Below are 17,376 nucleotides of genomic sequence, written 5' to 3'. Positions count from 1 at the left end.
GGTTATGCATAAATGTTTTAGCAAGGCGCCCAAAAGTGTGACCACTTTATTCACATTCTTTTGTGCAGATTCAATCCAATCAAAAGCGGCGGACAGCTTGAAGTTGACTTCTGATTGGATTAAATCTGCACGAAAGAATGTGAATTAATTTAAAGTGGTCACACTTTTAAGCACCTTGCTGTAAAACGTGATTATGTTAACAAATACAGTGGAACCCCGATATAACGATATGCCAAGGGGGCTGTAAAATTATATTGTTATATCGAGGAATCGTTATATCGGGGTTCCGTCCCATACATTTTACTATTGCCGGGACATAACATATTCATCGTTATATCGGGAATATCGTTATATCGAAGATCGTTATATCGGGGTTCCACTGTACAGTTAAACCTCTCTACAACAGCCATTCTGGGGCAATTACCATAACTGCTCATTGTGTGGTTCCAGATACATGGGAGGCCATTGGAAAGACTGGAAACTGATCTGAGAGGGAAGGAGCCTTAAAAGCGGAATTTCTTAAAAGAAAGTGTGAAGCTAAATTGGAATTTCTAGAGGAGTGGGGGGCTCATACTAACAAACTGAACCTTCTGTGGGTGAGGTATGGATGTTTTCTGTAACAATACACTGGGAATTCGAAGGGAGGAGTGGGGGGGGGGGGGGGGGGAGTCCCGAAAGCAAATTAATTTAAAAGAAAGTAGGAAGATAAAATGAAATTTCTGAAGAGATTGGGGCCAGGGGGGGGGGGATTTCTAATCAATCGGCAGTGGGGTATGATTTTCTGGAACAAGACTGTCTAGAGGTGGCTGTTTAAGTGTTTTAGGGGTCTTCTGTGGAGAGGTGCATGGTTGTTATAAAGAAGTGACAGTTTGAGGAGTTGTGACTGCATGTATAATATATTATGTGGTGAAGTTATAGCCCCCATGGCTAGAGCTTATCCATATCCCAGTTTCCATAGCAAGAAGCCCTGTTGCCCTGAGAACACCCCCCTCCTTCACCCTGCTGAGAACTTTATAACTTAACCCTTCCCCTGCGCTCTTCTCCCCCTCACCCATATCCAAAGACCCCAAAAGTCCCTTGTACCTCCCTGTCAGTCGTGTAGAAGCGCCTCTCTGCCGAGCCTAGTACTGATTTTTCCCCCGCCTCGTTGGGACGTGTTAGGAGAGGGACCTGGACCTGATATTGAGGCAAAAAATGGCGGACGAGAAGGCAAATGGAGAAATGACAGAAGACGAATTGAAGGCAGATGAATACAAATTACAGGCAAACGATTACTTTAAAGGTAGGTTTTGATACGCCAAGGCATTTCTTTTATCTGCGATATAAAGGATTCTTAAAAACACTTTTTATGGGCTTCCGAGAGATACGCATGCTTTGAAGGCATAATTTTTTCAGCTTTCAAATTCGTCCCGCAAAGCCGGCCGGCACCTGGTTTGTTTTTCGTTATTTTTCAACCCTAATCAGTAGGCCCTGTATTCTGTAGTTATGTGCCAAAGGAAGACTTCTGGTATAAAATGAATACAAGAATTTGATCGCGATTGTTAATTCATTTCAACCGATGCACGAATCAAATTCTTGAGCATCACAATTTTGTCTCGCTGTCGGCTTTATGCACCTATCAATGGTTTGCCCCAGGATGGGGGGGACGGGCAACCCCAGGGGAATTTGACATTTTTTGGAATCCAGAGTTGAATTCCCCACCCCTGGGCACCTAGCAAATGTCAAATTTCACATATTTCCTCTTAAATTTCTAGACTGTCCACAGCCTCTCTATTTTTCAACGCAAAAAAAGCGAGAGAATCTTCCGTTTTGCGCTCACGTCCAGTTCTTTCGCCGTTCTTTCCTCGCGCTCATTCGATCGAAAAAATACGAAAAAATAGAGGGCTGTGAACAGTCTATTAAATTTCTAACCCAGCAGACCATTTTACATGCCAAAATCCCTTCCCTGGGAGAGCTTCTCGATGTCAAATTCCCGTGGGTTGCCCGCCCCCCCCCATCCTGGGGCAAACCATTGATAGGTGCATTAATTGCTGTAAGATATTTGCAAGATGTGTGGAGCGCAATGTATGACTTCTTGAGTATGAAGAGTTTCTGTACGAGTGTTAAGGGTGCTGTTTCACAACATGTTAATCATGTTGTTATTCAATTTCCAAAACGATGGAACCTCAAAAAGTTATTGTATAAAGCTGAATTCTGATAATTTGCCGAAGTAGAAAAACATGTGCACTAAGAAATAAACTTAAAAAGAACAAGGATGGTTACAATTGTGGAACACTGATATGGATTCTAAACAGCAGACTACAAATATTTTGGCTTTAAATGCTCCAAATGCCTGGTCAGTACAAGAGCTCTTAGAGCTTAAAACTGTGCTGGTCACGTGATCACTCTAGGGGAAGCAATGTGGGGGGAACAAAAAATGCATCCCCCTCCTCCTTATCCCCTTTACCTGCGTCAAAAAATGATGCGACTGACAAACAAAATGGTAAGAAAATACATTGTGTGACATTTCATGGTTGACTAGTTCCATACGCAATTTAATATTTTTCTTATATGCTAATGCTGGCCAAATTTAATTCCCACGATCCTGATCCGTGAAACCAAAAAATCTTTTAAATCAGCATCCAGTGTTGTATTGTATTCCCGTTTACAGATTGAATAACTCGCTCCGAATATTGGAGCAAATAATTACCACTGACGTAAATCTTGCGAGTCAGGGCATGTTTGTCTCAGTGGTTTTCCTTCAGATTTCAGAAATCCTCTAAATGACACAGCTCCAAATATACATAGCGCTAAAAAGTCGAACATTTCACACTTAACATGCTAATTATAACTTTTACCCGCTCAAACATATTTTTCTTTCACACTACATCTCCTACGTAAAGACCAGAAGATTCGCAAAATTGTCAAAGTGAGAGTTGTCAAGTCAGCTAGTCAACCAAGAGCGTTATTTTCTGTGGAATACTGAAATGACTTCGCACTGTTGGATAGTTTGATTGAAGCTGTGGACGCGATTTATTTCTCGTTGTTCTTGTACAAACATGAACCCTGCTAAAATTGAAGCCTTCTAAATACTGGATTTAGCCCTGACATGTACTGGGAATTTCCCTAGCCTACCGAATGACGTAAGCGGTACAAGTCAGGGCATGTTTGTGAAGGTAATTTTTCTTCATATCTCCAAAATGCTTTCAATGACACAGACAAAAAAATAGATAACGCTTAAAAGAGAAATACTTCACAATAAATTTGTTTAGTAAAGACCGCAAAGGATTCACAAAGATTTGAAAAGTAGGCGATTAATAGCTTTAAAACATTACGTGACTCGATGTCTAGCCAATCGAAAGTGAAACTTGTCATGTCAGCACATTCTTTGACACCAACGTAATGATATTTAGTTACAGATTTTAGCCCGCTAAAATATATTTTCCTTTCAAAGCATGAAAATTTAGTATATAATTATTTTCTTTGAGTCAAACGCTTCAAACTAGAACATTCCACGCTAAACTTGCTAAGTAAAGACCAAAGCGTTAGAGAATTTCCCCTTAGTAGGTGATTTCTAGCTTTTAAACATTGCGTGACGCGTGACTGGCCAAGCGGGCCTGCGGGGGCATCAGTCTGGTCACTGAGAAGAAAAAAAAAACTAAGTGCAGAACATGAACTGCATGCGCAGTTAATTAATCCTTCCTTTTCAATTGGGAAAGAGAGTTGCCCAAGCAGATATATGCGTATTATAAAATATCATTATGTATGTATGTATGTTTAATGTATGCATCTATAATAACAGATCCATGAATATCCATAGCCGCTCTAATGCAAGTAGCAGTAGTGTAGGAGCTCTTGTAAGTTTGTTATTGTTTTGGGGGCTAGGGGCATTGTTCCTGTTGTTTGCTCCATTTTTCCCCCAAGGGGTACACGGTGGGCACAAAGTGACCCAAAAACGCTCACCTTCATTCATCTTTTTCGCTTTTGATACTGGCTACCTGAAATTTTGCATAAATATAGAACTCGTCATTCTGAAAAATCGTATGTTTTTTGTTTTTTGAATTTCGAAATTTTTTGGCGGGAAAATGACGTCACAAAGTTGACGCCAAAATTTTTTTAAATTAATGTGGAACATTTTATGACAGTTTCTGAAAGAACTTGTCGCAAAGATCCTAAAATTGAAAAAAATTCTGAAATACGTCAATCCAAACCAAAGTTATGGTGCATTGAAGTTTGAGTTTTCCGCCATTTTGAGCTATTTTTAGTAACAAAATGGCGGGAAATTCAAACTTCAATTAGCGATAACTATTGATTAGATTGACATATCTCAAAAAAAATTTCAGTTTCAAGATCTTTGCGACAAGTTCTTTCAGAAACTGTCAAGAAATAACCCATACTAATTTTAAAAAAAATTGGCGCCAACTTTGTGACGTCATTTTCCCGCCAAAAAATTCGAAATTCGAAAAACAAAAAACATACAATTTTTCAGAATGACTATATCTATGCAAAATTTCAGGTAGCCAGTATCAAAAACGAAAAAGATGAGTGAAGGTGAGCGTTTTTGGGTCACTTTGTGCCCACCGTGGTAGCAAATCATTGGTGTGAGATCTTGTGAGAGCTGCTACCTAACCCTCAGGTTTCAAAAGGTGGTCATTGGAAATTCCAAGGGGAGGGGGTTTCCAAAATCCAAACAGCTTAAATAAAAGCACGAAGCTTAACTAGAATTTCCAGAGGGATAGGAGGTTTCAAACCAAAACATCTCTTAACCAGCAGAGTGCAACTTACTTTCTAAAATCCAGCACTACAGTTAACTTGAATTTTAAAATGAAATTTGTTTGTTTTTATTTTTGTTCTGATTTTTAGAAGGACACTATGACGATGCTCTCAGTCTCTATACCAAGGCTATAGACCTGAATCCTAAAGTACCAGCATACTATGGTAACAGAAGCTTTTGTTACATCAAGACAGAATACTATGGCTATGCTCTTGAAGACGCAAACAAGGCCATTGAACTGGATAAGAAATATATCAAGGTAAAATTATACTGTACAGGGTTTCAAAATGTTTTTATAGTAGATGTCAGCAACTGAAAGATTAGGTGGTTGTGACAATGCCAAGGTTGTTTGTCCCAAGCTGACTGCAATGACTAGAGTAACCGGTGACATATAATCAAGTAGCAGGCTGCCGTAAAGTTCTGAAAATAAACCCTAGAGTAATACCTGGTTATTTTTGGGGGGGGAGGGGAACTTACTTTTTTATGGAAATTACAGTGGTGGATCTAGGGGCCTGGGGGGTACGAGCCCCCTCCTTATTTTTGGTAAAAAACATTTTTTTAATGACTCCCCAGCTAATTTTTTTGTGTAGACCCACATAAAAAGGGCCCCCCTTAGTTCAAGGACTGGATCCGCCACTGGAAGTTTGTATTTCAAAAATCCTTCAGTTTCTATTTGGTGTCTGAAAGGTTTTGGTGCAAACAAGAATTATACAACATAGTGATAATCTCAAAACATAACAATATAAAAACCCCAAAACAAGTCCTATAGCCATGGATGAATCAAACTTTACAGGTCCCTAAGCCTTCTCTTACAAAATAATACTTAAAAATTCAATCACCCTCTTTGATATAAAATTATTTTTTTGTTATGCCAGGCGTATTACAGGAGAGCTTCAGCATACATGGCTCTTGGAAAATTTAAACTTAGCCTCAAGGATTATGAAATGGTAAGTATTGCATATAGTAGATTTCCTTTGGGGGATTTCTAGATATATTTGTTGAGCTAATCCAATACAAGAAGTGATACTTCTGTTTGCTATTTCTAGTGTTATTTCTGCTTTTTTCCAGGTAAAAAAATTTCGACCGAAAGACAAAGATGCCAATCTGAAGTTCACAGAATGCAAGAAGATTGTGCAAAGGCAAGCATTTGAAAAGGCCATTGCAGTAGATGACAAGAAATCTGTTGCAGACTCAATAGATTTGAACACTATGGGTTAGTGAAATCTTTGTCTTGCCAAATTATGTAACATGCCAGGTCCTTTGCAGAATGCTTTTGTGCAACCTTGTCAATCATAGAAAGCAAAATGAGCATAAGAACTGGAAAGAGCATGATATGATTAGTAACTAAAGGTTAGCAATTTCAAGACCACCAATGGTATGGAAGGTTGGATGTTTTTTAAAAAAAAAAGACTTAAATATGGAAAAAAAAATTTAGCCAGGTGGGAGTCCAGCCATCCTATGGACGGCCACTTTTCAGAAAAAATTAATATGAATAACTGTATACAGAGTTTTTTTTAGCCAATTTGGAAATCTTTAGATACCTTTGCACTCATAACTGCAGAAAAACACCTTGTATGCTCCTCAGGCCCTCCTATGAGGACAAAGTCAGGCCTTATAAAAATTTTGGACTCCCACTTTTTAAATCCTGGCTAAAAGCCTGCTGATGATAATGCTTGCCATTTTTTCCATACAAATACATGTATTCTAACCTTTTTAAACTTTCAAACTTCAATAAAATATTACAACTTACAATGGTCTCAACAAAATTGATTTCAATTTTGTCACATCCTTTTTGTTACTTTCTGGAACCCATATACCTGACAGGAATTCTTCAAAGAATGTAGTCTAGTAATCAGAGGACTCAAAATGGCTACCCAAGCTTTTGTTAGTTGCTTCTGTGATTACATTGTCCATAGCAAACTGCTTTGTCTTTGGGAGTTTGATACATGGCACATAACAGTTCTTTTTGTGTTCATCACTTAACTCCCTAAATAAACGCTGCTCTCTGATGACTGTATGATGCTCAAGAACAGCCGTACAGACAGATACGGAGCACACATCATTCCCCCTAGAAAGTCAAGCACTACAAATATGCATTGTGTAGTTCCAGAAAATGTCCATATTCCCCCCTCAGAAGGGATTGGAAATTCCTGGGGGTGGGTTGGGGAGGGGGGGGGGGGGCCTCAGACACCAAAAACTTTGATTAGGAAATGTTTGAAGCTTAACTGGAATAATTTCCAGAGGGGTGGGGGTCTAAGGAAAAATCCCTTCCTTGGGGGAGGTATCGACAATTTTTGGAACTAAACATTTTAATCATCACTCTTTTAATCCCAAGCCCATGTTCAGCCACAGAGCCTGGTGAACAAGTAAAAGGCAGGGGCGCATCCAGGATTTATCTTACTAGGAGGGGGTGTACCACTAAGGAATGGCGTAACTGACTTTTTTTCACAGAATACCAGTTGTATTAGAAAGTCGCAGGTCGTCTCAGGGGGCGTTGGGAGGTGCACCCCCTGCACCCTTCTCCAAGATCAGCCCCCGAAAGGTGGCTCGGGACACAATTTGATTGGGAATTTAAAATCTAACCAAACAGATCAACCATTTTAATCTTCCTTTCAACAGAAGGAATTTAAAATGATTTAATTGTTTTTCTCAGTTGTTGAAGATGACTATGATGGCCCAAGACTGAGTGAAGATGGAATCACAAGAGAATTTGTAGAGGAATTAATTGAAAGATTTAGAGATCAAAAGAAAATACACAAGAAGTATGCTTACAAGGTAACACAGTAATTGTTGTTGATGTTATTTGTTTTGAGTCTAGCCTTGGAAAGCAAAGCCATTAATTCACTCTCATTGCCATGGTTAGCACTCAAATTTTACATCCTGATTTTTTCCTACAAGTTCTCTGACGTTTTTTATGAGTGATGGCTGCACCTTGTTGAGTATTATTTTTCTCATTAAAACCTCAGGCTTATGGGTTCCTCATGCCAAGGAAAATGGGCGTGCAAGGGAGGAATGGAGGGCAAACACCTCTTCTTTCTCCTTCTGTGGTCCCTTGAGCTTCACTCTCATCACCAGATGCTCGGGCTTCGCACTCGCCTTTGTTACCACAAAAAAGTGCAAAGCGCCTGAGGAGGACGCCGGGCCAATGGTCTAAAAAGATTATTGCTTTTTGAAAGTTAATTTATTATTTGTTGTAGGATTAACGTGAAATAGTTATGCTGAAAATTTAATTTCTTTTAGATTTTAGTAGAAGTAAAAAAGCTATTACAGAAGCAACCATCGATGGTTGAAATTCCAGTTCCAGAGGTAAGCCACTGTAGTGCATATAGATTAGAGCACAGTTAACTTCAGTTAAGAAGTTAGCACCATTTCAACCTTAAAAATATTTAGTTATGATATGAAAAAACACACTTAAGAATTAACCTAGTAAGTATTTTCTGAACTATAATTTGCTGGAGATTTGTCCTCAATAATGTTAGTTTCAAGTAATGATTGTTATGAGTGAAACTGTAAACAAGGTCTGTACAGGCCGTGGAAAACCTGGAAAATCATGGAATTTGAGAATTTCATTTTCCAGGCCTGAAAAGTCATGGAATTTAAGTGTGGGTCATGGAAAGTCATGGAAAAAAGTATTGATTGTACATTTTACATAAAATAAATTAGGCAATTATTTTTTTGTGAGGGTAATCAACCCAGCTTTGGAAGATTTATTATAAAGTGACAAAGAATGTTAATACAGGAATAGCTGCTTATTCCTCATAGATACATGTAACCCTCCATGTTTTGTCACCTTACCCCAACTGTTCCCCAGTATTTATTTATACTCAGGTGTGAAGAGGGGTGCACAGTCAGTCTGAGTTTAGCACCTTGTCGAGACCTAAATCCCTCAGTGTTTGAAGTGTATCTTGATGTTTTAATGTCAATCAAAATCTTGCTTGAAATGTTTTACTTTCACTCTTCTTTTCACAGAATGGAAGATTTACTGTGTGTGGTGATATACATGGCCAGTTCTACGATCTTTTAAATGTTTTCAGTCTAAATGGATACCCTTCCACTGAAAATCCATATGTATCCTTCCTGTTCTTGATAATAGTTATTGTTACATAATTCTCTTCAAAGAATTGTGCAAACCATTATTTACATAATTCAGAAGAAGAAATGAAGTAATGAGGTGTTCATTTGTCAGTGACATAAGTTACTTGGAAAAAATTTTCTCAGGTCTTCCAAAATTGTTACAGACTTACAATAAAATTGATTCTGCAGTGTTGGTTCATAGCCACCTTAAATTTTCAAAAATCTTTGGTGGCTCTGAACCCACAAGACGTTTAAAGTTTGCCAAAAGTTTAAATTTAACTTGCTGATCATTATTCCATCATAAAAATGAGGTCACCAGGCTTTTTGTGGGTTATAAGCACTTAAGGCAAAAGTTAAGGCTGTTTTTAACATATTCTACTGTTGCTATGGTTACCAGTGATGTAATGAAAATGACCACAACTTGTTAAGAAATGATTGGACATTTGTTTGATATTATAATTGCTGCAGCAACTGATAAATATTTGTAGTACTGACCCATCAAAGTATAAGAGCTGGAAAGTGCTGGAAACTGTTATGAGCCTCCTTAAAGCTCACATGGCTCAGTGGTTGACCATGTGAATGGCGTTCACAACAAAATGGGTTGACTCCTGTTAATTCTAAACCATGATATGGTTGTTATTCCACAAAGTATACGGTTAATTTGAAGAACTTGAATTTTAAAGAACATAATATGAAAAATTGATTTTCTAATTAAGAGGAAATCCGCCAGGACTTCGAGTAGTTATTGGACAAAATTATGTACCAAAACTATTTACACCTGATTGCAAGCTTTTGTGTTACTGCTTCAAATATCTTATTGAAAGAAATCTTTTCTAACAACACCAAACATCGAAAACCAATTTCGAAGTTCCACTAAATTCCCATGAATCGCTTAAAAGATGTGAGCTTTTGACCATAGCTTGTGAACTTTGAATATCATTTTCTCAGACTCTGATAAGAAATTGTTGTACCAGAATTATTTCCACCTTATTGCAAACTTTTTTGTTACTGCTTCGAATATCTTATCAAAAGAAATCTTTTCTAACAACACCAAACATCGAAAACAAATTTCGAAGTTCTGCTGAATTCCACTGAATCGCTTAAGACGAATTTACAAAATGGCTACACGTGAGATTTTGCCGAAACCTTGTGAACTTTGAAATTCATTTTCTCAGACTCTGATAAGAAATTGTTGTTGGTGTTATCACGGATAATTACTTACATCTTTACCTTTTATTAAGGGTAGGAAATAACGCAATAGGATTTAAATTATTCTTGTACTTGATTTTTGTCCAACTTTAATAAATATTACTCGACTTCCTAGTGGATTCCGTCTTAACAGTTTTAATACAATATTTTCTGCAGTATTGCTTTTTAAATGAGAAATTATCTTTCCTTAATGAAATTTTAGCTATTTAATGGCGACTTCGTAGATAGAGGATCGTTTTCATGTGAAGTCATTTTTACACTGTTCAGTTTTAAACTCTTGTATCCTGACCACCTTTTTATGTCACGAGGTAAGTGTGAACTGCTTTCTGCACCTATTGCATGCTATCGCAAGCTTGCCCCAGTCTTGCCCTACTCTCTTTCCCTATAATCTGATAGCCTGGGACAAACTGTGGTCCCCAGTACCCTAGTTCAAATATAATGGGTAAAAAACAAAGATAGAATTTGTTTGCTTTTACAGGTAACCATGAGAGCATTTACATGAATCAAATGTATGGATTTGAAGGAGAAGTCAAAGCAAAATATCCTTTTGTACATGTTGTTCATTCCTCCCAAGCAATTAGAGAATATCGAGTATATTTCTTCCTGGCCTGTAGCCAGGCGTTTTGATGGGGGTTGCATGTGAACAGAATAGGTATTCCCCCCAAAAGAAAATCACATGGGTGGGGATTAAACACCCATTGCACCCTCCTCCCTATGGGCCTGTACACTCGGTATTCTACAATGTATGACTGACAGCTTTCTGCAGGATGACAATACTTGATAATTAACTTATTAACTACCCTGCTTTTGTCATCTGTTTGAGAACGTCCTTGCCAACAGGACAAGACAATTTAATTTTGGTTTTCTTGAAGCTAAGTAGCTCTGCAGTAGCGACTCAGTAACTGGTAGAAGAATAAAGGTGATTGGGGAATCTTCGTTCTTGCGAATCGAACCTTTTTTCTTTTTTTTTTTCCTGGGATTTTTTATGGAATTGTGCATTTTTCTTAACACTGCATCACATATACCCCAGATATGGCTGACCTTTTTACTGAGGTCTATAACTGGTTACCACTTTGTCATTTAATAAATAAAAAAGTGCTGGTAAGACTTTTGATATAGATTCTTTTTTAAAAGTTAATACATAATTGACAACACCACAAGAGTGTAGTCATCAACAGCAGCTTTTATTTGAATGGTCGCAAAGTAGGGTTACATCCACAGACTTAAAAGTTAGAACCACCTTGAACAGCATAATAAACAGTACCACATGAAAGTACTGCTCAATAGCGTTCAGTTGAATGGTCACACACTAGGGTATTTACTTGTCCAGCATAATGTTTTTTTTGTTCTTTATCAAATGTTAGTAAAGTCGGTTTGTTAAACTCTGACATCCATAATTGCAGGTCATGCATGGTGGATTGTTTAAAAGAGATGACGTTAAGTTGGATGAATTAAGAACAATAGACAGAAACAGACAGCCTGGCGATGAAGGCAAGTAACGGCAATGAGTTCTTTGTTTTACTTATCACCTCCTCCATAGACGACTCCGCTGCTAAGGGGAGGCTTGGAATGAAAGCGTGTGAACGAGAAAGACTAGGAACAAAAGGTGCGCAAAATTCACAGGAGCCCAAGGACGCGCTTTCGTTCCTAAGTGAGAAGGCTGTACTGCAAAATGTTATGAACATTGTAAAACAATCTCGTCCCCAGAGGCCGTGATCCTTCTGGTCTCCGCCAGGGATCGGGAACTCTGGGCTAGTTTGAAAGCCCGCTAAAAAGACGCCCACATCGATTTGCTGTTGAAAACTTGATCGTTTCACCACAATCTCCGGCGCACGCGCACAATCAAACTGGAACCAGGATTTCCTGGTTCCGGTTTTGGATTAGCCCAAAGCTGTCGAGTTTCCCGACCGCCGGTCAAGGGGAACGCAGGCTCTGGAACGAGATTGATTGTAAAATTGAATCCCAGTCTAAAGCTAAGTGTGTAGAATGTATTTAAGGTTTTCTGTGGCATACTTATGTGCGTAAGTGGCTTTGATCGGCAGTGAAAACAGTATTATCATCTAGACTTTGCGTGAACATGGGGTAGTGGGGTACAGGGCAAAAAAAATCGGCGAAAGGAGACACCAGGGCGCAATCTTGGGAGGGAGATTTCGCAAAGGAACTTTTTTTGTTAGAACACGCGAAACACAGAGGGTACTGTGAAACACAGAGTCTCGTGTAAACATCATTTCAGCTATAAAACAGTTCTAATCTGTTAAAATAATCGGCCCTTTGACTTTGATTTCTTTTCGCGTTTAGTTAATTCTATGACTTCATTCCACAGGTCTGATGTGTGAATTATTATGGTCGGATCCACAACCTCAAGTATGGTTTGTTCTTCTTCAACTAAGAGATAGTTTTATCGTGTCCTCGATTATATGTTCTCCTAAAAAGAGTTATTTCATGATTGAGTCAGTGATAAATAACCGTATCATTCCTTACAGCCCGGCCGTTCAGCAAGTAAGCGTGGAGTAGGTGTGCAGTTTGGCCCTGATGTCACAGAAGAATTCTGCAAAAATAACGATCTTGGTGAGTTTAACAAATACTGCTTCTGATCGCTATAGATTAGCCCGGTGGACATTTCGGCGTCACACAATGCTTATGATAAGTTGTCCAGTACACGTTTTAACCTTACATAGGTCGTCATGCAATGGCATTGATCGTGACAAGTTAGCGGCACGTTTTCTGAGGTGAAAGTAAATTGTAGTCATGCACAGCAAGTTTCAGGCACAAAACGAAATGATTTTGAATTTTACAGACATGTTTCGACAGAAACGTTTGTCTTCTTTAGTCCAAATGTTACAGGAGATGCACTTGCATGTCTGTAAAATTCAAAATCATTTCGTTTTATAAATGAAACTTGTGATGACTTCCCTGCCTTCCAGGTCTTTTGGTAGTATCGTTACTGTGCATTGTTCTCGGGTGGATGCTGTCATCACTCCGTTTTTAATTTTTAATTTTATTATTATTATTTTCTTTTTTTTTTAACATTACAGAATACATTATCCGGAGTCACGAAGTCAAACCAGAGGGTTATGAAGTAGCGCATGATGGGAAATGTATCACGGTCTTCTCCGCGCCAAATTACTGGTAAGTTACGTGTATTGTCGCAGAGAAATAGCCAAGCAAACAGATGCTTCTGTTGGCGCGCTCAATACCCGATTCCCTCTATAGCGCGCGCCTGCAGGGAATCACGGTAGTTGTATTCATCAAACCATGCGCGAGACTCAGCAACGTGCATCGCTGCTGAGTCTCGCGCATGGTTTGATGAATACAACTACCGTGATTCCCTGCAGGCGCGCGTTATAGAGAGAATCGGCTATTCTACTCTCGCTGAAGAGGCGTTTGAGATCAGTTCGACCTGAAGAATTCTATACTGATGACGTCACTCCACAGAGATCCTACCAGTGTCCCTGATTGGTTGTTACTTACGCGCGAAAACCAAGAAACAACCAGTCAGAGACACCACGGACCTTTACAGAGTTACGTCATCAGTGAAGCTGCGAGCGAGCTCGCCGACCCGAACATAGCTTGCTTGCAGATAAGGAAGCTCGGCAAACATCAAAGGAGAGAACAAAGAGGCCAAGAGTTAGGTTGGAAGGTCCACGACCCTGCACATCTTTTGTTTTGCGCTCGTACACTATGCATGAATTACGTTATCGCAATGTTTTGATCGGTTAATTACATGAACACACGTAACTACCTATCGTATTTTGTCAGGTTTAGTGCACAGTGAATCCCAAATAGCGAACAAAAACCTACAAGAAAGAACTTTGCTGGGCTTCATAACCATTTCCTCTATAAACTATGATTTCGTCAATATTTATGTTTATTACTTCGCCATTCGTACATGTAATCCGTTTCAATCTTTTGCATATTTAACCATCCTTGTTTCGTTTTGGTTTGTAATAATTCTTTTATTTGTTTTTGTTTTTTTTATATACGTATGTTTTTCATTGTAGTGACCAGATGGGAAACAAAGGTGCTTTTATCACCATGGGAATGGACATGAAACCCAACTACACAACTTATGATGCCGTGGTAAGTTGAAGTTTTCTTTTATATTTTTAACGTCGAAAACGCGCTGCATTTTGCTGCAATGTTCTGGTTGAAGTGTGATAGGAGCTTCAGTGATAGCAGCAGTTGACTAAGCCAGCACAGAATATGAAAGGTCTTTGTACAAGAAAGGCTTATCATTATTATTCCCCAAAAACAAAGCAACAGACAACTGGTAGCGTACGAACTTTATAGCAAAACAACCGACCCGAATACATCTAACAACACGAAGTCTAGCCCAGTTTCATGTAGTACTATTCACCGAAGTGGAGGTGGCTAGTGATGGATTTTTACCGGCCACCGACACTGAGGTAAATAGTTGTTTTAGTATATTCTAACACAGTGAGATAATATAGCCCAAAAGAATGATTTTTGACTCGTTTTTCCCCTCCAAAGATTGCAATTTTCTTGCGTGCGTTGCTCGGAGGTGAAAAGCAAAGTATATTCCGAGTTTGAGTAGCCAATCAGCGCGCGCCAAAAGTGCTATCCACTGTTGTAGTATATGCTAATGGAGTTATTGTTAACGGTCAGATGCTGCCAATTATGTAGAAATTTCGTCGTCAAACCAAGTTCCAACTTCTCTCATTGAAGCATGTATTTTGCGTTGCCTCTTTCCTTTCGCTCATGCGATCACCATTTTGGATCCGTCGAAAAGCATTTTCCGTCCCCACAGCTTTTTCCGTCACCACAGCTCATCTGAGTTTGAATACTTCGTAAGAATTATTTTTTCGTGCGTGGACTTACACATAATTAATTTTTTTTTTAACTTAGCCCCACCCAGACGTGAAACCCATGGCTTACGCGAACTCCTTGATGTCCATGTTTGGCTTCATGTAACACGCACGACAGTTCCACCTTGCAGCCCAATAGCGGATACCCATTCAAGGATGGATTATATCAGCTGGTTGCCATGACTACCAAATGACACCTGCTTCTTCTGATTGGTCAAATAATCCAAAGCTCGTCCGTGGAGGCTTCTGTCTTTTGCCGGGAAACAGGAGTTCACAGAGTTTATAATTTATTCAAATTCAATGTACAGGCTTCCTGCATCAAAGGACACTCTCTGACTGTTATATAAAGTCTCAAGTCAAGCTTAAGTTGTGGTGAATTCCGGGCACTAAATGTTCAAGTTTTTTAATCAGACTTGCAAAATTGGCCAATTTTTGCCTCATCTGAGCAAATCTTTTATATTAAAAGCTGTGTTACGAATCGTTCATCGTACTGTGAAAGTTTCAGGCCAAATTCTGGCCTTTTAATAAACCCATTTCATGATGGTGACATGAACACTTTTCTTGTAAAAAGTGAAAACAGTCTGTAAATTAAGAGGATTGAAGGTCAGATTAGACAGGCTATGTCACTATGAGTTAAGTCATTTTTTGAAATGTTTAAAATTGCTGTCAAATTGAAGGTTATCTCGAAATTATGGTTTACCAAAGTGGATAAAAAGTAAACCGACAATGCACAAGGATGGCTACAAATAAGGAAGGTAAAGATGGATTGTAATTAACAAACTTGCTAAATTTATCGTGGTGTGTCGTTCGTGGCATCAAATTGGTTCCCAGGGCTTTAACCTTGTACCAATGAAAAAGCCCTGGGAACGAGCTTGCCGTGGTATAGCTCCTTTACACTGGTTTCCAGTCCCTTTACAGCCACTTCGTTGCATGTACCGCAAGTTTTTCAAGACATATAAAACAAAGCGTACCACAGGGCAAGCAACAGAAAGGTTATTAACACCATGTTGTTCTACAGACGGTTGATGTCAGTTTGGCATTAGCTGTCTGCCGTGGAAGCTTACTTTTTTCTTTCGTTCGGTTTAACTCTATGTACCTCCTGAACAGACAACTCACTATTTATTCACTCGCTCAGTTTAATTTATCAGGTTGTGGGATTTTTGTGGGAAGATTTATACATGAAAATAACGTCTTTGTGTCTTGTATATTGAAAATAAATCCATAACAATAATGGAAATTTTAAAAAATCCCACATTGTCTCAGTTGATTGTAGTGCCTCTTTGCATCCAGATGAAATAAGTGAGTACTTGTGGATCGTTGCGACAGCCAAATAAATAATGTTGGGGGAGGGGAGGGAGGTAACCTGTGATGTACTAGTATCCAATCCAGGGGGGGAGTAGAAAGACTCTTAGCCAATTCGTGCTACAGAAACCGGGATAAGTTACGGCAGTGATTGGCCCTCTTGCTTCAGCCAACTCTAAAGCCCTGGCCAGACGGAGACACAAGTATACGTAAGTTTTCAACTTGCGTTTACTTGCGACTCCGTTTGGGCCTTTCTCGTTCCCAGAGCTCGCGTACCCCCTAGACAAGCGTTTGGGCAGGACCTGCGTTCACTTGCGTTCACTTTGGTCGAGATCAAATATGCACGCAAGTCAAGACAATTTTTTCACCGTTTGGCTACCCAACGCAAGTCGCGGCAAATACTTTTGTTTACTGAATCGCAGCGCGCGCAGTAGCATTGAAATTGCTTTTTTGACAACTTGCTAGTAAACTTGCGAGTCCGTTTGGCCAGCCAGCCCAAGTCGCTACGCAAGTTCAACTAGCGACTACTTGCGTCCACTAACGTTACCGTTTGGCCAGGGCGTAAGATCCCTGGGAAGGATAATACTCGAGAGTTGAGATGGCGGATTTGTCGACGGCTTAGAAGCAACCATGACGTCATAGCTAGTCATCAGGCCCCTCTTGTGACTCGTTCATATGTAGGCGTGATCTATCTGCGCGTGTATGCGTGCTGCATGTGATCAAATATTTTATTTCTTGTCTGAGTACACACAGTCATACTCGCATGCAACTGGTCTTGCACGCACAGCTCAATTAAGCGTGTAACAGCGCACGTATATGCTTGTATGCGTCGTTTTTTTTTTCATGGTTACTCGTGTACCCACGTGCCTTGTTAATTGTTCAAAAACCACTCGCCATACCTCTACCATTAAAGGGTCCTTTCTGTCCTTTGACCCCAAGAGTGACCAGCGCGCAGATGATTTCTCTTTATAATTTCAATACATTTTCAAGCAGATAGGTAATGAGAATAAAGAAATTCATCACTCATCGATCATCACTCACTCTTGATGTGACCAAATTCTAGAAACTGATAGCGTGCAAACTTATGGCAATTTTTGGTACAATCTGTGTTGCTATTTTCTCCAGATTGGATGCCAGCTAGTCGACACAGGTTACCCTTACAGCGTTTTCAGTGCCTGGTTTTCCTGTGAAAGGGTTTAAGAGTGTTTTGCG

The 17,376-nt window shown here is 39.4% G+C and overlaps 1 protein-coding gene and 1 non-coding gene across 2 annotated transcripts; both read left to right on the top strand.

The window, feature by feature from the left end:
• The first annotated feature begins 1,168 nt into the window (after positions 1 to 1,168).
• Positions 1,169 to 16,136, top strand: LOC144629437 (serine/threonine-protein phosphatase 5-like). The gene is made up of 16 exons (XM_078487642.1): positions 1,169 to 1,282; positions 4,843 to 5,012; positions 5,629 to 5,700; positions 5,822 to 5,966; positions 7,407 to 7,528; positions 7,994 to 8,059; positions 8,723 to 8,821; positions 10,239 to 10,344; positions 10,515 to 10,579; positions 11,060 to 11,137; positions 11,440 to 11,527; positions 12,360 to 12,400; positions 12,520 to 12,604; positions 13,072 to 13,165; positions 14,038 to 14,116; positions 14,903 to 16,136. Exons 1-16 carry the CDS (start codon positions 1,195 to 1,197, stop codon positions 14,966 to 14,968), a joined length of 1,464 nt encoding a protein of 487 aa, XP_078343768.1. The 5' UTR covers positions 1,169 to 1,194; the 3' UTR covers positions 14,969 to 16,136.
• Positions 6,686 to 6,815, top strand: LOC144631249 (small Cajal body-specific RNA 8). Its single transcript, XR_013566705.1, has one exon.
• Positions 16,137 to 17,376: the final 1,240 nt, after the last annotated feature.

This window comes from Oculina patagonica, chromosome 11 (assembly GCF_052425735.1).
Source record: "Oculina patagonica isolate OP01 chromosome 11, crgOcupat, whole genome shotgun sequence".
NCBI lineage: Eukaryota > Metazoa > Cnidaria > Anthozoa > Scleractinia > Oculinidae > Oculina > Oculina patagonica.
This window is presented reverse-complemented; position numbering and strand designations above follow the sequence as displayed.